Source organism: Saccoglossus kowalevskii, chromosome 11, assembly GCF_978046115.1.
Source record: "Saccoglossus kowalevskii chromosome 11, keSacKowa6.1, whole genome shotgun sequence".
NCBI classification, from domain to species: Eukaryota; Metazoa; Hemichordata; class Enteropneusta; family Harrimaniidae; genus Saccoglossus; species Saccoglossus kowalevskii.
The window spans coordinates 1,581,175-1,603,280 of NC_140651.1; the positions used below are offsets into that span (position 1 = coordinate 1,581,175).

The 22,106-nt window shown below is 38.4% G+C and overlaps 1 protein-coding gene across 2 annotated transcripts in view; it reads right to left on the reverse strand.

Annotated features, from left to right (window-relative positions):
- LOC102808257 (uncharacterized) overlaps positions 1–22,106 on the reverse strand; it is a 79,512-nt gene that overhangs the window by 53,217 nt on the left and 4,189 nt on the right. The window contains exon 2 of one of the 2 annotated variants that reach the window (XM_085505367.1): positions 2,604–2,898. In XM_085505367.1, the coding sequence (XP_085361493.1) occupies positions 2,604–2,606 (3 nt within the window). In that variant the 5' untranslated portion in view covers positions 2,607–2,898. Of the gene's footprint in view, positions 1–2,603; positions 2,905–22,106 lie in introns of those variants that run through there. The other variant, XM_085505368.1, reaches the window with a different exon arrangement.

Here is a 22,106-nt window from a genome sequence, read left to right on the forward strand (position 1 = left end):
TGATCGATGTATATCATAATACTCTCATAATATACCATGGTCGATGAACGATGTATATATGATAATACTCTCATAGTATACCATGGTGTATGATTGATGTATATCATAATACTCTCATAGTATACCATGGTGTCTGATCGATGTATATCATTATACCCTCATAGTATACCATGGTGTATGATCGATGTATATCATAACACTCTCATAGTATACCATGGTGTATGATCGATGTATATCATTATACCCTCATAGTATACCATGGTGTATGATCGATGTATATCATAACACTCTCATAGTATACCATGGTGTATGATCGATGTATATCATTATACCCTCATAGTATACCATGGTGTATGATCGATGTATATCATAATACTCTCATAGTATACCATGGTGTATGATTGATGTATATCATAATACTCTCATAATATACCATGGTCGATGAACGATGTATATCATAATACTCTCATAATGTACCATGGTGTATGATCGATGTATATCATTATACCCTCATAGTATACCATGGTGTCTGATCGATGTATATCATAATACCCTTATAGTATGCCATGGTCGATGAGCGATGTATACCATAATACTCTCATAGTATACCATGGTGTATGATCGATGTATATCATTATACCCTCATATTATACCATGGTGTCTGATCGATATATATCATAATACCCTCATAGTATGCCATGGTCGATGAACGATGTATATCATAATACTCTCATAGTATGCCTTGTTATATATTGACGATGTATATCATAATACTCTCATAGTATACCATGGTGTCTGATTGATGTATATCATAATACTCTCATAGTATGCCATGGTCGATGAACGATGTATAACATAATACTCTCATAGTATACCATGGTGTCTGATTGATGTATATCATAATACTTTCATAGTATACCATGGTGTCTGATTGAGGTATATCATAATACCCTCATAGTATGCCATGGTCGATGAACCATGTATATCATAATACTCTCTTAGTATACCATGGTGTCTGATTGATGTATATTATAATACTCTCATAGTATACCATGGTGTCTGATTGATGTATATCATAATACCCTCATAGTATGCCATGGTCGATTAACGATGTATATCATAATACTCTCTTAGTATACCATGATGTCTGATTGATGTATATCATAATACTCTCATAGTATACCATGGTGTCTGATTGATGTATATCATAATACTCTCATAGTATACCATGGTGTCTGATTGATGTATATCATAATACTCTCATAGTTAACCATGGTGTCTGATTGATGTATATCATAATACTCTCATAGTACACCATGGTGTCTGATCGATGTATATCATTATACCCTCATAGTATACCATGGTGTCTGATCGATGTATATTATAATACCCTCATAGTATGCCATGGTATATGATCGATGTATATCATTATACCCTCATAGTATACCATGGTGTCTGATCGATGTATATCATCATACTCTCATAATATACCATGGTCGATGAACGATGTATATATGATAATACTCTCATAGTATACCATGGTGTATGATCGATGTATATCATTATACCCTCGTAGTATACCATGGTGTCTGATCGATGTATATCATAATACTCTCATAATATACCATGGTCGATGAACGATGTATATATGATAATACTCTCATAGTATACCATGGTGTATGATTGATGTATATCATAATACTCTAATAGTATACCATGGTGTCTGATCGATGTATATCATTATACCCTCATAGTATACCATGTTGTATGATTGATGTATATCATAATACTCTCATAATATACCATGGTCGATGAACGATGTATATCATAACACTCTCATAGTATACCATGGTGTATGATCGATGTGTATCATTATACCCTCATAGTATACCATGGTGTATGATCGATGTATATCATTATACCCTCATAGTATACCATGGTGTATGATCGATGTATATCATAATACTCTCATAGTATACCATGGTGTATGATCGATGTATATCATTATACATTTCAGACTCGAGAATATGGAACGTGGCAATTATGTGTTCAGCTATAAATCCACCCCTTTAAAGATGTGACGTATTCCCAGCAGTATACCAGTTGTTGTATGTCAGTTAAACAGTTGACTGAATAATATGATACACATAATCTAGTATATGATTACATTAGAAATAAAACAATTCTATTAAGATATTGAAGACTAATCAAGAACTAATATGCGATTTGTTTATGGTGACGTCATATTTTGTAACTGAAATCTGAGATTAACGAGATATAATCAAGGACGGGTTTTGTTAAACTTTAATAACAGTTGGTCTATAAATACCGTGGCCATTAATGTCAACGCAAATACCACATGAAGACGTATGCCATCCACTTTGAAATATTACAACACGCATGAACTCACGTGCCAAATAAACGCACTACTCGAGGAAAATATGAATATTGCCACTTGTCATGTCTATTTATTGTCCACTGCCCCGCCCCTGCTTTATAACATTGATATTAGCACAACCCGATTGGGTGAATGTCAATTGAAGAAATACCTTTGGCGTGTGATTATCATCTATTGAAATATGGCAATGTCGAATCTTACTTACCATCTTAGTCAGCGAAGAACGACGTCTGTATCTGTATTGCCTGCCAGTCTGATAGTTGATGTCCTGCTTGCAAGATATAAATACGTCGTCGAGGTACAAACCGGCAAGCAATGTACCGTGCACAGCTATATCGGTGGGCGAACTTTGACTCCCAATATCTTATAATTGGCCACGCGCCGTTATCCTTCACCAGCAAGCGACTCACAGAGCGCATGCTCGTGTTGTTGTCTAATATTTGCACGGTATAAGGAATACGCTGTTTCGAAAGCTGGTTAGAGCATGTCAGATCCTGTGGCTAGATAAAAGCAATATGATCGTGGTTACTTGATAAATGACGGTATTTAGACTATGAGGTACATTATTCTAAATTACCAATCAGTGTTAACAATAACAAATATCGATAATATGATTTGTTTTTTTTACTTTTATTTCAATTGCGTGTGAATTGAGTAATATCGGTGGGGCGTTACTCGTCTCTATGGTGACGGGAAATATGTCTCATCTTCATCTTCCGCGTTCCTTGTCATGGCAACGACAGTTGCCTCTTATGGCCTCAATTTTATAATACATATCATGAATGAGTGTAGTGCTAAATAAACACTCATAAGCCATAACGCACGTATTTAATGAGTTATACACTAAACATACTATGTAAACCTGGTGTATGATGTCATCATAAAACAATTTCTAATAATCGAGCAACGAAAGATTCAATAATTTACAATAGGCAGCAGTATGAATCATAACACCCAACATTCTTTGTGCATTTCCTCACAGAAGAGAGTATACGATAGGAATTAATGTTAAAAAAAGTCAAAGTCCGGGTTAGTTGCTCGCCCAAAAAAATCGTGGAATCACGATTACTGTATCTCCAACACTTGCACTCTGATGTTGTTTATTTGTTGATAGTGGAAAACATATAGTTTCTCGTTGTACGATTACATAACCGGCCGCTAGTACCACTGGTATAGCAGATATACATGCATGAATTAGGAACATAGCAAATTCTAACATGGTCAGTCCTTTAATAAGAGAGATTTGTTCATATTAAAGAAAAATCAAGTGGGGAAAAAATTATAAACCTGGATATTATTGTCGATTCATAAATAGATAACGTTCCAATGGGTTTCAGGGGTAATTCTTCCCGCCAAAACACTAGAAAAGTGTTGTGGCAATAATTAGTAATTTTACGTGTTTTACAAGAATTACACACGTTAAAGACCCTTCTATAATAAATGAATGGGTTCTTACATACAAATTGAAAGATTTTTTCCCGCCACGGGCATTCATCGGGTTGTCTGTCGGTCTTCACAGCAACTCATTTTTAACATGTATGAAGTCAGTTGATTCTTATAGGCGGAACTGAGTAATACCGATAGTCACTCACCATGGTGACGAGATTTTCTAATCATTACCATTTTGCCACTTGTATAATTATATATTCTCAATTTAATGTTATTGGCTCGGAAATAATTCGAAGGGAATTGCTGTTCATTAAGAAGTATACTATGTCCTCTAGTGGTACGGAGACTTCATCACTTGAAGCACAAATGTGCAAGGCCTTCTTCTATTTTGAAAGGATAGGTATATGATTGAAATAACCACGTGCAATACTGAGACTAGTTCCATATATTCCAACCACGTGCAATACTGAGACTAGTTCCATTGATTCTAACCACGTGCAATACTGAGACTAGTTCCATAGATTCTAACTACGTGCAATACTGAGACTAGATCCATAGATTCTAACTACGTGCAATAATGAGACTACTTCCATAGATTCTAACTACGTGCAATACTGAAACTAGTTCCATAGATTCTAACTACGTGCAATACAGAGACTAGTTCCATAGATTCTAACTACGTGCAATACTGAGACTAGTTTCATAGATTCTAACTACGTGCAATACTGAGACTAGTTCCATAGATTCTAACTACGTGCAATACTGAGACTAGTTTCATAGATTCTAACTACGTGCAATATTGAGACTAGTTCCATAGATTCTAACTACGTGCAATACTGAGACTGGTTCCATAGATTCTAACTACGTGCAATACTGAGACTAGTTCCATAGATTCTAACTACGTGCAATACTGAGACTAGTTCCATAGATTCTAACTACGTGCAATACTGAGATTAGTTCCTTAGATTCTAACTACGTGCAATACTGAGATTAGTTCCTTAGATTCTAACTACGTGCAATACTGAGATTAGTTCCTTAGATTCTAACTACGTGCAATACTGAGACTAGTTCCATAGATTCTAACTACGTGCAATACTGAGACTAGTTCCATAGATTCCAACTACGTGCAATATTGAGACTAGTTCCATAGATTCTAGCTACGTGCAATATTGAGACTAGTTCCATAGATTCTAGCTACGTGCAATATTGAGACTAGTTCCATAGATTCTAACTACGTGCAATACTGAGACTAGTTCCATAGATTCTAACTACGTGCAATATTGAGACTAGTTCCATAGATTCTAGCTACGTGCAATACTGAGACTAGTTCCATAGATTCTAACTACGTGCAATACTGAGACTAGTTCCATAGATTCTAACTACGTGCAATACTGAGACTAGTTCCATAGATTCTAACTACGTGCAATATTGAGACTAGTTCCATAGATTCTAACTACGTGCAATACTGAGACTAGTTCCATAGATTCTAACTACGTGCAATATTGAGACTAGTTCCATAGATTCTAACTACGTGCAATACTGAGACTAGTTCCATAGATTCTAACTACGTGCAATACTGAGATTAGTTCCATAGATTGTAACTACGTGCAATACTGAGACTAGTTCCATAGATTCCAACTACGTGCAATATTGAGACTAGTTCCATAGATTCTAGCTACGTGCAATATTGAGACTAGTTCCATAGATTCTAACTACGTGCAATACTGAGACTAGTTCCATAGATTCTAACTACGTGCAATATTGAGACTAGTTCCATAGATTCTAACTACGTGCAATACTGAGACTAGTTCCATAGATTCTAACTACGTGCAATACTGAGACTAGTTCCATAGATTCTAACTACGTGCAATATTGAGACTAGTTCCATAGATTCTAACTACGTGCAATACTGAGACTAGTTTCATAGATTCTAACCACGTGCAATACTGAGACTAGTTCCATAGATTCTAACTACGTGCAATACTGAGACTAGTTCCATAGATTCTAACTATGTGCAATACTGAGATTAGTTCCATAGATTCTAATTATGTGCAATACTGAGACTAGTTCCATAGATTCTAACTACGTGCAATACTGAGACTAGTTCCATAGATTCTAACTATGTGCAATACTGAGATTAGTTCCATAGATTCTAATTATGTGCAATACTGAAACTAGTTCCATAGATTCTAATTACGTGCAATACTGAGACTAGTTTCATAGATTCTAACTACGTGCAATACTGAGACTAGTTCCATAGATTCTAACTACGTGCAATACTGAGACTAGTTCCATAGATTCTAACTACGTGCAATATTGAGACTAGTTCCATAGATTCTAACTACGTGCAATACTGAAACTAGTTCCATAGATTCTAACTACGTGCAATACAGAGACTAGTTCCATAGATTCTAACTACGTGTAATACTGAGATTAGTTCCATAGATTCTAACTACGTGTAATACTGAGACTAGTTCCATAGATTCTAACTACGTGCAATATTGAGACTAGTTCCATAGATTCTAACTACGTGCAATACTGAGACTAGTTCCATAGATTCTAACTACGTGCAATACTGAGATTAGTTCCATAGATTCCAACTACGTGCAATATTGAGACTAGTTCCATAGATTCTAGCTACGTGCAATATTGAGACTAGTTCCATAGATTCTAACTACGTGCAATACTGAGACTAGTTCCATAGATTCTAACTACGTGCAATATTGAGACTAGTTCCATAGATTCTAACTACGTGCAATACTGAAACTAGTTCCATAGATTCTAACTACGTGCAATACAGAGACTAGTTCCATAGATTCTAACTACGTGCAATACTGAGACTAGTTTCATAGATTCTAACCACGTGCAATACTGAGACTAGTTCCATAGATTCTAACTACGTGCAATACTGAGACTAGTTCCATAGATTCTAACTATGTGCAATACTGAGATTAGTTCCATAGATTCTAATTATGTGCAATACTGAAACTAGTTCCATAGATTCTAATTACGTGCAATACTGAGACTAGTTTCATAGATTCTAACTACGTGCAATATTGAGACTAGTTCCATAGATTCTAACTACGTGCAATACTGAGACTAGTTCCATAGATTCTAACTACGTGCAATACTGAGATTAGTTCCATAGATTGTAACTACGTGCAATACTGAGACTAGTTCCATAGATTCCAACTACGTGCAATATTGAGACTAGTTCCATAGATTCTAGCTACGTGCAATATTGAGACTAGTTCCATAGATTCTAACTACGTGCAATACTGAGACTAGTTCCATAGATTCTAACTACGTGCAATACTGAGACTAGTTCCATAGATTCTAACTACGTGCAATATTGAGACTAGTTCCATAGATTCTAGCTACGTGCAATATTGAGACTAGTTCCATAGATTGTAACTACGTGCAATACTGAGACTAGTTCCATAGATTCCAACTACGTGCAATATTGAGACTAGTTCCATAGATTCTAGCTACGTGCAATACTGAGACTAGTTCCATAGATTCTAGCTACGTGCAATATTGAGACTAGTTCCATAGATTCCAACTACGTGCAATACTGAGACTAGTTCCATTGATTCTAACTACGTGCAATATTGAGACTAGTTCCATAGATTCCAACTACGTGCAATATTGAGACTAGTTCCATAGATTCTAGCTACGTGCAATATTGAGACTAGTTCCATAGATTGTAACTACGTGCAATACTGAGACTAGTTCCATAGATTGTAACTACGTGCAATATTGAGACTAGTTCCATTGATTCTAACTACGTGCAATACTGAGACTAGTTCCATAGATTCTAACTACGTGCAATACTGAGACTAGTTCCATAGATTCTAACTACGTGCAATACTGAGACTAGTTTCATAGATTCTAACTACGTGCAATACTGAGACTAGTTCCATTGATTCTAACTACGTGCAATATTGAGACTAGTTCCATAGATTCCAACTACGTGCAATATTGAGACTAGTTCCATAGATTCTAGCTACGTGCAATATTGAGACTAGTTCCATAGATTGTAACTACGTGCAATACTGAGACTAGTTCCATAGATTCCAACTACGTGCAATACTGAGACTAGTTCCATTGATTCTAACTACGTGCAATACTGAGACTAGTTCCATAGATTCTAGCTACGTGCAATACTGAGACTAGTTCCATAGATTCTAACTACGTGCAATACTGAGACTAGTTCCATAGATTCTAACTACGTGCAATACTGAGACTAGTTCCATAGATTCTAGCTACGTGCAATATTGAGACTAGTTCCATAGATTCTAGCTACGTGCAATATTGAGATTAGTTCCATAGATTCTAACTACGTGCAATACTGAGACTAGTTCCATAGATTCTAACTACGTGCAATACTGAGACTAGTTTCATAGATTCTAACCACGTGCAATACTGAGACTAGTTCCATAGATTCTAACTACGTGCAATACTGAGACTAGTTCCATAGATTCTAACCACGTGCAATACTGAGACTAGTTTCATAGATTCCAACTACGTGCAATATTGAGACTAGTTCCATAGATTCTAACTACGTGCAATACTGAGACTAGTTCCATAGATTCTAACTACGTGCAATACTGAGACTAGTTTCATAGATTCTAACCACGTGCAATACTGAGACTAGTTCCATAGATTCTAACTACGTGCAATACTGAGACTAGTTCCATAGATTCTAACCACGTGCAATACTGAGACTAGTTTCATAGATTCCAACTACGTGCAATATTGAGACTAGTTCCATAGATTCTAACTACGTGCAATATTGAGACTAGTTCCATAGATTCTAACTACGTGCAATACTGAGACTAGTTCCATAGATTCTAACTACGTGCAATACTGAGACTAGTTTCATAGATTCTAACCACGTGCAATACTGAGACTAGTTCCATAGATTCTAACTACGTGCAATACTGAGACTAGTTCCATAGATTCTAACTATGTGCAATACTGAGATTAGTTCCATAGATTCTAATTATGTGCAATACTGAGACTAGTTCCATAGATTCTAATTACGTGCAATACTGAGACTAGTTTCATAGATTCTAACTACGTGCAATATTGAGACTAGTTCCATAGATTCTAACTACGTGCAATACTGAGACTAGTTCCATAGATTCTAACTACGTGCAATACAGAGACTAGTTCCATAGATTCTAACTACGTGTAATACTGAGATTAGTTCCATAGATTCTAACTACGTGTAATACTGAGACTAGTTCCATAGATTCTAACTACGTGCAATACTGAGATTAGTTCCATAGATTCTAACTACGTGCAATACTGAGACTAGTTCCATAGATTCTAACTATGTGCAATACTGAGACTAGTTCCATAGATTCTAGCTACGTGCAATATTGAGACTAGTTCCATAGATTCTAACTACGTGCAATACTGAGACTAGTTCCATAGATTCTAACTACGTGCAATACTGAGACTAGTTTCATAGATTCTAACCACGTGCAATACTGAGACTAGTTCCATAGATTCTAACTACGTGCAATACTGAGACTAGTTCCATAGATTCTAACTATGTGCAATACTGAGATTAGTTCCATAGATTCTAATTATGTGCAATACTGAGACTAGTTCCATAGATTCTAACTACGTGCAATACTGAGATTAGTTCCATAGATTCTAACTACGTGCAATACTGAGACTAGTTCCATAGATTCTAACTATGTGCAATACTGAGACTAGTTCCATAGATTCTAGCTACGTGCAATATTGAGACTAGTTCCATAGATTCTAACTACGTGCAATACTGAGACTAGTTCCATAGATTCTAACTACGTGCAATACTGAGACTAGTTTCATAGATTCTAACCACGTGCAATACTGAGACTAGTTCCATAGATTCTAACTACGTGCAATACTGAGACTAGTTCCATAGATTCTAACTATGTGCAATACTGAGATTAGTTCCATAGATTCTAATTATGTGCAATACTGAAACTAGTTCCATAGATTCTAATTACGTGCAATACTGAGACTAGTTTCATAGATTCTAACTACGTGCAATACTGAGACTAGTTCCATAGATTCTAACTACGTGCAATATTGAGACTAGTTCCATAGATTCTAACTACGTGCAATACTGAGACTAGTTCCATAGATTCTAACTACGTGTAATACTGAGATTAGTTCCATAGATTCTAACTACGTGCAATACTGAGACTAGTTCCATTGATTCTAACTACGTGCAATACTGAGACTAGTTCCATAGATTCTAGCTACGTGCAATATTGAGACTAGTTCCATAGATTGTAACTACGTGCAATACTGAGACTAGTTCCATAGATTCTAACTACGTGCAATACTGAGACTAGTTCCATAGATTCTAACTACGTGTAATACTGAGATTAGTTCCATAGATTCTAACTACGTGCAATACTGAGACTAGTTCCATAGATTCTAATTATGTGCAATACTGAAACTAGTTCCATAGATTCTAATTACGTGCAATACTGAGACGAGTTCCATAGATTCTAACTACGTGCAATAATGAGATTAGTTCCATAGATTCTAACTACGTGCAATACTGAGACTAGTTCCATAGATTCTAACTACGTGCAATACTGAGACTAGTTCCATAGATTCTAACTACGTGCAATACTGAGACTAGTTCCATAGATTCTAACTACGTGTAATACTGAGATTAGTTCCATAGATTCTAACTACGTGCAATACTGAGACTAGTTCCATTGATTCTAACTACGTGCAATACTGAGACTAGTTCCATAGATTCTAACTACGTGCAATACTGAGACTAGTTCCATAGATTCTAATTACGTGCAATACTGAGACGAGTTCCATAGATTCTAACTACGTGCAATAATGAGATTAGTTCCATAGATTCTAACTACGTGCAATAATGAGATTAGTTCCATAGATTCTAACTACGTGCAATACTGAGACTAGTTCCATAGATTCTAATTACGTGCAATACTGAGACGAGTTCCATAGATTCTAACTACGTGCAATAATGAGATTAGTTCCATAGATTCTAACTACGTGCAATAATGAGATTAGTTCCATAGATTCTAACTACGTGCAATACTGAGACTAGTTCCATAGATTGTAACTACGTGCAATACTGAGACTAGTTCCATAGATTCTAACTACGTGCAATACTGAGACTAGTTCCATAGATTCTAACTACGTGCAATACTGAGACTAGTTCCATAGATTCTAATTATGTGCAATACTGAGACTAATTCCATAGAATCTAATCATGTGCAATACTGAGACTAGTTCAATAGATTCTAACTACGTGCAATACTGAGACTAGTTCCATAGATTCTAACTACGTGCAATACTGAGACTGGTTCCATAGATTCTAATTATGTGCAATACTGAGACTAGTTCCATAGATTCTAATTACGTGCAATACTAAGACTAGTTCCATAGATTCTAACTACGTGCAATAATGAGATTAGTTCCATAGATTCTAACTCCGTGCAATACTGAGACTAGTTCCATAGATTCTAACTACGTGCAATACTGAGACTAGTTCCATAGATTCTAACTACGTGCAATACTGAGACTAGTTCCATAGATTCTAACTACGTGCAATACTAAGACTATTTCCATAGATTCTAACTACGTGCAATACTGAGACTAATTCCATAGAATCTAATCATGTGCAATACTGAGACTAATTCCATAGATTCTAACTACGTGCAATACTGAGACTAGTTCCATAGATTCTAACTACGTGCAATACTGAGACAATTGCCATTATAGAAGCATATACAATTCTCAACTCCAGCACGTGAACATCGTTTTACACTACTCGTAACAAGCATACGTAACAAGCGCCCTGACTGTAGTACGCGCAAATATGTTGCACATACTTAACAAATCACAACTGAGAATTTCCGCTCGATGTACCGTGTAATTAACCGGTAATATTCATTCTTTCATGTTTTTGCCGACAGAAGTGAGGTATTTATTATTAATATTATATGCCTGGAATGACGTGTTTAGTATGATCATGATTTAGTGCATAACCATTGATATACACCTGTACAGAACACTGTAATGTAACACGGCCAGGAAGCCAGTACGCATTTCCAAGCTAGGCAAGACATCAACATAAATACAACCAAAGAAAGCTTAGAAAGAACTCCCATGTGCTGAGAATATTGGAGACACATTAAATATAATTCGAAATTACTTAGCTGAAAACTAATTATGCAAATCAGAAAATTAATATGAACAGATTTGAGTGAAAACTAATGAGATCTGCGCTATGTAACAGAAAATCTATGTTCTCAAGTTTAATTGAAAGGTGATTAGAACCAAAAAATTATGAATTATTATGCTTATTAGGGAATTAATATGAACAGATTTTTACCCCAAACTAATTAGGTTTGTACATTGTCCTAGAGCATCTTTGTACTAAGTTTCATTGAAATGGAATAATTAGTACTTTAGATATCAGTGTGAAAGCTTAAAATTGGTTAATTATGCAAATTAGGTAATTAATATGTACAGATTTTAACCCACAATTATCCAGGTCTGTCTATTGTCTTACAGCATCCATGTACATTCATTGATATGTGATGTTTAGTACCTGAGATATCAGTGTGAAAGTTGGTTAATTATGCAAATTAGGTGATTAATATGCACAAATATTTACCGGAAACTAATTGGGTCTGCATAATTCTAGATTCATTGAAATGTGATGATTAGTACTTTAGATATCAGTAGAAAAGCTGAAAATTAATTATGCAAATTAGTTAATTAATATGCACAATTATTTGCCCTAAAACTAATCAGGTCTCTGCATAGTCCTAAAGGATCTATGTACCAAGTTTCATTGAAATGCGATGATTAGTACTTGAGATACCCATGGAAAAGCTGAAAAATAACTAATTATGCAAATTAGGTGATTAATATGCACAAATATTTATCGGAAACAATCAATCTCTGCATAGTCCTTGAGTATGTAAGTACCAAGTTTCATTGAAATGTAATGCTCACTACTTATATCAAATGCTGTGAAAATTAATTAATTATGCAAAGTACCAAGTTTCATTGAAATGGGATGATTAGTACTTATATCAAATGCTGAATTAGGTAATTAATATGTACTGATATTACCATAAAAACTATCAGGTCTGTGCAGTGTCATATGCCATCTATGTACCAAGTTTCATTGAAATGGGATGATTAGTACTTATATCAAATGCTGAATTAGGTAATTAATATGTACTGATATTACCATAAAAACTATCAGGTCTGTGCAGTGTCATATGACATCTATGTACCAAGTTTCATTGAAATGTGATGATTAGTACTTGAGATATCAGTGGAAAAACCGAAAATTGACTAATCATTATGCAAATTAGGTAATTAGTATCCACAGATTATTACCAAAAACTAATCAAAACCTAGCATTAGTTTAGAGCATGTATGTACAAAGTTTCATCAAAATCCAATGAGTGGTTGTTTAGATATCAGTGGAACAATCATGGAACTGCTAAAAATCAGCTAATTATCATGCAAATTAGGTAATTAATATGCACGGATTTTTACCAAATCAAATTTGCGCATATGTTCAGAGCATCTATGTACCAAGTTTCATCAAAAACCGATGTATGGTTCTTGAGATAGCAGTGGAACAGTCGGACACACATACACAAACACACACACACACACACACACACACACACACACACAGACACACTAACTGCAAAGACTCCCATTATGTGCTTTGCAAATGGGAGTCAAAAATTGTGACGTGCATTGCCGATTATAAATATAACTAAATGTAAACTACGATTAATTAATAATCTTGTGTGTAAAACGCTTACTTTAGTGGCGAAGCGCTACTGTGACGTAAAAGGGTGACATGAAGGAGTTCACTGAATCAATGATGTTATGATCTGTAATCGCAAATACAAATTTTCTTTGAGAAGGGGATGTCTAAATTGTTACCCTAAAGTGACAAGCATTAACACGACAGAACACATTCGCTCACATCCACATCCACCACCCCCACCCTTGCAACACTTTGCTTACAATCAGCTAGGTTATCAATCAGTTCTCATAGTACAGCGGTGCACTCCCCCTTGTAACACTTATGTGCTTACACCCACGACGTAATCATTTCAGCTTTTACAGTACAGCGATACACTCCCCCTTGTAACACTTATGTACTTACATCCCCCATGTAATCTTTTCAGCTATTACAGTACAGCGATACACTCCCCCTTGTAACACTTCTGTGCTTACACCCACAACGTAATCATTTCAGCTTTTACAGTAGAGCGGTGCACTCCCCCTTGTAACACTTATGTACTTACATCCCTGATGTAATCTTTTCAGCTATTACAGTACAGCGATACACTCCCCCTTGTAACACTTCTGTGCTTACACCCACGACGTAATCATTTCAGCTTTTACAGTAGAGCGGTGCACTCCCCCTTGTAACACTTATGTACTTACATCCTTGATGTAATCTTTTCAGCTATTACAGTAAAGCGATACACTCCCCCTTGTAACACTTATGTGCTTACACCCACGACGTAATCATTTCAGCTTTTACAGTACAGCGGTGCACTCCCCCTTGCTACACTTCTGTGCTTACATCCATGACATAATCATTTCAGCTTTTACAGTACAGCGATACACTCCCCTATGTAACACTTCTGTGCTTACACCCACGACGTAATCATTTCAGCTTTTACAGTAGAGCGGTGCACTTCCCCTTGTAACACTTATGTGCTTACACCCACGACGTAATCATTTCAGCTTTTACAGTACAGCGGTGCACTCCCCCTTGCTACACTTCTGTGCTTACATCCATGACATAATCATTTCAGCTTTTACAGTAGAGCGATACACTCCCCCTTGTAACCTTTATGTACTTACATCCCTGATGTAATCTTTTCAGCTATTACAGTACAGCGATACACTCCCCCTTGTAACACTTATGTGCTTACATCCATGGCGTAATCTTTTCAGCTTTTACAGTACAGCGGTGCACTCCCCCTTGTAACACTTATGTGCTTACACCCACGACGTAATCATTTCAGCTTTTACAGTAGAGCGGTGCACTCCCTCTTGCTACACTTCTGTGCTTACATCCATGACGTAATCATTTCAGCTTTTACAGTACAGCGGTGCACTCCCTCTTGCTACACTTCTGTGCTTACATCCATGACGTAATCATTTCAGCTTTTACAGTACAGCGATACACTCCCCCTTGTAACACTTCTGTGCTTACACCCACGACGTAATCATTTCAGCTTTTACAGTAGAGCGGTGCACTTCCCCTTGTAACACTTATGTGCTTACACCCACGACGTAATCATTTCAGCTTTTACAGTACAGCGGTGCACTCCCCCTTGCTACACTTCTGTGCTTACATCCATGACATAATCATTTCAGCTTTTACAGTAGAGCGATACACTCCCCCTTGTAACACTTATGTGCTTACACCCACGACGTAATCATTTCAGCTTTTACAGTACAGCGATACACTCCCCCTTGTAACACTTATGTACTTACATCCCCGATGTAATCTTTTCAGCTATTACAGTACAGCGATACACTCCCCCTTGTAACACTTCTGTGCTTACACCCACGACGTAATCATTTCAGCTTTTACAGTACGGCGATACACTCCCCCTTGTAACACTTATGTACTTACATCCCTGATGTAATCTTTTCAGCTATTTCAGTACAGCGATACACTCCCCCTTGTCACACTTCTGTGCTTACACCCACGACGTAATCATTTCAGCTTTTACAGTAGAGCGGTGCACTCCCCCTTGTAACACTTATGTACTTACATCCCTGATGTAATCTTTTCAGCTATTACAGTACAGCGATACACTCCCCCTTGTAACACTTCTGTGCTTACACCCACGACGTAATCATTTCAGCTTTTACAGTAGAGCGGTGCACTCCCCCTTGTAACACTTATGTACTTACATCCTTGATGTAATCTTTTCAGCTATTACAGTAAAGCGATACACTCCCCCTTGTAACACTTATGTGCTTACACCCACGACGTAATCATTTCAGCTTTTACAGTACAGCGGTGCACTCCCCCTTGCTACACTTCTGTGCTTACATCCATGACATAATCATTTCAGCTTTTACAGTACAGCGATACACTCCCCTATGTAACACTTCTGTGCTTACACCCACGACGTAATCATTTCAGCTTTTACAGTAGAGCGGTGCACTTCCCCTTGTAACACTTATGTGCTTACACCCACGACGTAATCATTTCAGCTTTTACAGTACAGCGGTGCACTCCCCCTTGCTACACTTCTGTGCTTACATCCATGACATAATCATTTCAGCTTTTACAGTAGAGCGATACACTCCCCCTTGTAACCTTTATGTACTTACATCCCTGATGTAATCTTTTCAGCTATTACAGTACAGCGATACACTCCCCCTTGTAACACTTATGTGCTTACATCCATGGCGTAATCTTTTCAGCTTTTATAGTACAGCGGTGCACTCCCCCTTGTAACACTTATGTGCTTACACCCACGACGTAATCATTTCAGCTTTTACAGTACAGCGGTGCACTCCCTCTTGCTACACTTCTGTGCTTACATCCATGACGTAATCATTTCAGCTTTTACAGTACAGCGATACACTCCCCCTTGTAACACTTCTGTGCTTACACCCACGACGTAATCATTTCAGCTTTTACAGTAGAGCGGTGCACTTCCCCTTGTAACACTTCTGTGCTTACATCCATGACATAATCATTTCAGCTTTTACAGTAGAGCGATACACTCCCCCTTGTAACCTTTATGTACTTACATCCCTGATGTAATCTTTTCAGCTATTACAGTACAGCGATACACTCCCCCTTGTAACACTTATGTGCTTACATCCATGGCGTAATCTTTTCAGCTTTTACAGTACAGCGGTGCACTCCCCCTTGTAACACTTATGTGCTTACACCCACGACGTAATCATTTCAGCTTTTACAGTAGAGCGGTGCACTCCCTCTTGCTACACTTCTGTGCTTACATCCATGACGTAATCATTTCAGCTTTTACAGTACAGCGGTGCACTCCCTCTTGCTACACTTCTGTGCTTACATCCATGACGTAATCATTTCAGCTTTTACAGTACAGCGATACACTCCCCCTTGTAACACTTCTGTGCTTACACCCACGACGTAATCATTTCAGCTTTTACAGTACAGCGGTGCACTCCCCCTTGCTACACTTCTGTGCTTACATCCATGACATAATCATTTCAGCTTTTACAGTACAGCGATACACTCCCCTATGTAACACTTCTGTGCTTACACCCACGACGTAATCATTTCAGCTTTTACAGTAGAGCGGTGCACTTCCCCTTGTAACACTTATGTGCTTACACCCACGACGTAATCATTTCAGCTTTTACAGTACAGCGGTGCACTCCCCCTTGCTACACTTCTGTGCTTACATCCATGACATAATCATTTCAGCTTTTACAGTAGAGCGATACACTCCCCCTTGTAACCTTTATGTACTTACATCCCTGATGTAATCTTTTCAGCTATTACAGTACAGCGATACACTCCCCCTTGTAACACTTATGTGCTTACATCCATGGCGTAATCTTTTCAGCTTTTACAGTACAGCGGTGCACTCCCCCTTGTAACACTTATGTGCTTACACCCACGACGTAATCATTTCAGCTTTTACAGTAGAGCGGTGCACTCCCTCTTGCTACACTTCTGTGCTTACATCCATGACGTAATCATTTCAGCTTTTACAGTACAGCGGTGCACTCCCTCTTGCTACACTTCTGTGCTTACATCCATGACGTAATCATTTCAGCTTTTACAGTACAGCGATACACTCCCCCTTGTAACACTTCTGTGCTTACACCCACGACGTAATCATTTCAGCTTTTACAGTAGAGCGGTGCACTTCCCCTTGTAACACTTATGTGCTTACACCCACGACGTAATCATTTCAGCTTTTACAGTACAGCGGTGCACTCCCCCTTGCTACACTTCTGTGCTTACATCCATGACATAATCATTTCAGCTTTTACAGTAGAGCGATACACTCCCCCTTGTAACACTTATGTGCTTACACCCACGACGTAATCATTTCAGCTTTTACAGTACAGCGATACACTCCCCCTTGTAACACTTATGTACTTACATCCCCGATGTAATCTTTTCAGCTATTACAGTACAGCGATACACTCCCCCTTGTAACACTTCTGTGCTTACACCCACGACGTAATCATTTCAGCTTTTACAGTACGGCGATACACTCCCCCTTGTAACACTTATGTACTTACATCCCTGATGTAATCTTTTCAGCTATTTCAGTACAGCGATACACTCCCCCTTGTCACACTTCTGTGCTTACACCCACGACGTAATCATTTCAGCTTTTACAGTAGAGCGGTGCACTCCCCCTTGTAACACTTATGTACTTACATCCCTGATGTAATCTTTTCAGCTATTACAGTACAGCGATACACTCCCCCTTGTAACACTTCTGTGCTTACACCCACGACGTAATCATTTCAGCTTTTACAGTAGAGCGGTGCACTCCCCCTTGTAACACTTATGTACTTACATCCTTGATGTAATCTTTTCAGCTATTACAGTAAAGCGATACACTCCCCCTTGTAACACTTATGTGCTTACACCCACGACGTAATCATTTCAGCTTTTACAGTACAGCGGTGCACTCCCCCTTGCTACACTTCTGTGCTTACATCCATGACATAATCATTTCAGCTTTTACAGTACAGCGATACACTCCCCTATGTAACACTTCTGTGCTTACACCCACGACGTAATCATTTCAGCTTTTACAGTAGAGCGGTGCACTTCCCCTTGTAACACTTATGTGCTTACACCCACGACGTAATCATTTCAGCTTTTACAGTACAGCGGTGCACTCCCCCTTGCTACACTTCTGTGCTTACATCCATGACATAATCATTTCAGCTTTTACAGTAGAGCGATACACTCCCCCTTGTAACCTTTATGTACTTACATCCCTGATGTAATCTTTTCAGCTATTACAGTACAGCGATACACTCCCCCTTGTAACACTTATGTGCTTACATCCATGGCGTAATCTTTTCAGCTTTTATAGTACAGCGGTGCACTCCCCCTTGTAACACTTATGTGCTTACACCCACGACGTAATCATTTCAGCTTTTACAGTACAGCGGTGCACTCCCTCTTGCTACACTTCTGTGCTTACATCCATGACGTAATCATTTCAGCTTTTACAGTACAGCGATACACTCCCCCTTGTAACACTTCTGTGCTTACACCCACGACGTAATCATTTCAGCTTTTACAGTAGAGCGGTGCACTTCCCCTTGTAACACTTCTGTGCTTACATCCATGACATAATCATTTCAGCTTTTACAGTAGAGCGATACACTCCCCCTTGTAACCTTTATGTACTTACATCCCTGATGTAATCTTTTCAGCTATTACAGTACAGCGATACACTCCCCCTTGTAACACTTATGTGCTTACATCCATGGCGTAATCTTTTCAGCTTTTACAGTACAGCGGTGCACTCCCCCTTGTAACACTTATGTGCTTACACCCACGACGTAATCATTTCAGCTTTTACAGTAGAGCGGTGCACTCCCTCTTGCTACACTTCTGTGCTTACATCCATGACGTAATCATTTCAGCTTTTACAGTACAGCGGTGCACTCCCTCTTGCTACACTTCTGTGCTTACATCCATGACGTAATCATTTCAGCTTTTACAGTACAGCGATACACTCCCCCTTGTAACACTTCTGTGCTTACACCCACGACGTAATCATTTCAGCTTTTACAGTACAGCGGTGCACTCCCCCTTGCTACACTTCTGTGCTTACATCCATGACATAATCATTTCAGCTTTTACAGTAGAGCGATACACTCCCCCTTGTAACACTTATGTGCTTACACCCACGACGTAATCATTTCAGCTTTTACAGTACAGCGATACACTCCCCCTTGCAACACTTATGTACTTACATCCCCGATGTAATCTTTTCAGCTATTACAGTACAGCGATACACTCCCCCTTGTAACACTTCTGTGCTTACACCCACGACGTAATCATTTCAGCTTTTACAGTACGGCGATACACTCCCCCTTGTAACACTTATGTACTTACATCCCTGATGTAATCTTTTCAGCTATTACAGTACAGCGATACACTCCCCCTTGTCACACTTATGTGCTTACACCCACGACGTAATCATTTCAGCTTTTACAGTAGAGCGGTGCACTCCCCCTTGTAACACTTATGTACTTACATCCCTGATGTAATCTTTTCAGCTATTACAGTACAGCGATACACTCCCCCTTGTAACACTTCTGTGCTTACACCCACGACGTAATCATTTCAGCTTTTACAGTAGAGCGGTGCACTCCCCCTTGTAACACTTATGTACTTACATCCTTGATGTAATCTTTTCAGCTATTACAGTAAAGCGATACACTCCCCCTTGTAACACTTATGTGCTTACACCCACGACGTAATCATTTCAGCTTTTACAGTACAGCGGTGCACTCCCCCTTGCTACACTTCTGTGCTTACATCCATGACATAATCATTTCAGCTTTTACAGTACAGCGATACACTCCCCCTTGTAACACTTCTGTGCTTACACCCACGACGTAATCATTTCAGCTTTTACAGTAGAGCGGTGCACTTCCCCTTGTAACACTTATGTGCTTACACCCACGACGTAATCATTTCAGCTTTTACAGTACAGCGGTGCACTCCCCCCTTGCTACACTTCTGTGCTTACATCCATGACATAATCATTTCAGCTTTTACTGTAGAGCGATACACTCCCCCTTGTAACCTTCATGTACTTACATCCCTGATGTAATCTTTTCAGCTATTACAGTACAGCGATACACTCCCCCTTGTAACACTTATGTGCTTACATCCATGGCGTAATCTTTTCAGCTTTTACAGTACAGCGGTGCACTCCCCCTTGTAACACTTATGTGCTTACACCCACGACGTAATCATTTCAGCTTTTACAGTAGAGCGGTGCACTCCCTCTTGCTACACTTCTGTGCTTACATCCATGACGTAATCATTTCAGCTTTTACAGTACAGCGGTGCACTCCCTCTTGCTACACTTCTGTGCTTACATCCATGACGTAATCATTTCAGCTTTTACAGTGCAGCGGTGCACTCCCTCTTGCTACACTTATGTGCTTACATCCATGACATAATCATTTCAGCTTTTACAGTACAGCGGTGCACTCCTGCTTGCTACACGTCTGTGCTTACACCCACGACGTAATCATTTCAGCTTTTACAGCGCATCGGTGCACTCCCTCTTGCAACACTTCTGTGCTTACATCCATGACGTAATCATTTCAGCTTTTACAGTGCAGCGGTGCACTCCCTCTTGCTACACTTATGTGCTTACATCCATGACATAATCATTTCAGCTTTTACAGTACAGCGGTGCACTCCTGCTTGCTACACGTCTGTGCTTACACCCACGACGTAATCATTTCAGCTTTTACAGCGCATCGGTGCACTCCCTCTTGCAACACTTCTGTGCTTACATCCATGACGTAATCATTTCAGCTTTTACAATACAGCGATGCACTCCTCCTTGTTACACGTCTGTGCTTACACCCACGACGTAATCATTTCAGCTTTTATATAAAAACTATTCCCAATATTTTATTGAAAATATTGAGTGTGCACCTTATATTTTTTCTATAAGGCAAAACAAATCTTTCAAGTTAAGGATTTAACACTTAAAAGTTTAGGACAGTTCTACCATAATTATGATTTCCATATTTTAAAATTGTCTGCTAATTATTAAATGTCACCTATAACAAATTGTAATCAATACATGTGTGTTTCATACCATGTAAGTGGGTAAGGTGTACAGTCAATATTTGCAATAAAATATTGGGAATAGTGTTTATATACACGCACATAGAGATACACTTTCAGGGGGAGTGAGTACATTTCTCTGTTTAAATGAATATTAGCCATTTACTATGATTACGTGATGCAAAAAGTTGTGACTTTGATTCAAAGCATTGCTATGCCTGATAGACTGTGGCTGCTAATGTGTCTGATAGCGTCCACTGTCTGCTGGGAGTGTCTGCTAGCTTCAGCCGAGTTCAACATCGAGATACCAGGTTTCTGCTGGCGACGTTGCGGCGTTACTCAGTTCCAAATAAAAATTACCAACGCCAAAAGAGCAACATTTTAACCTGTAGCCAGGACTCAGTCAATCCACGACCAGCAAGCAACATCACACACCACAGGCGCTCGGAACGT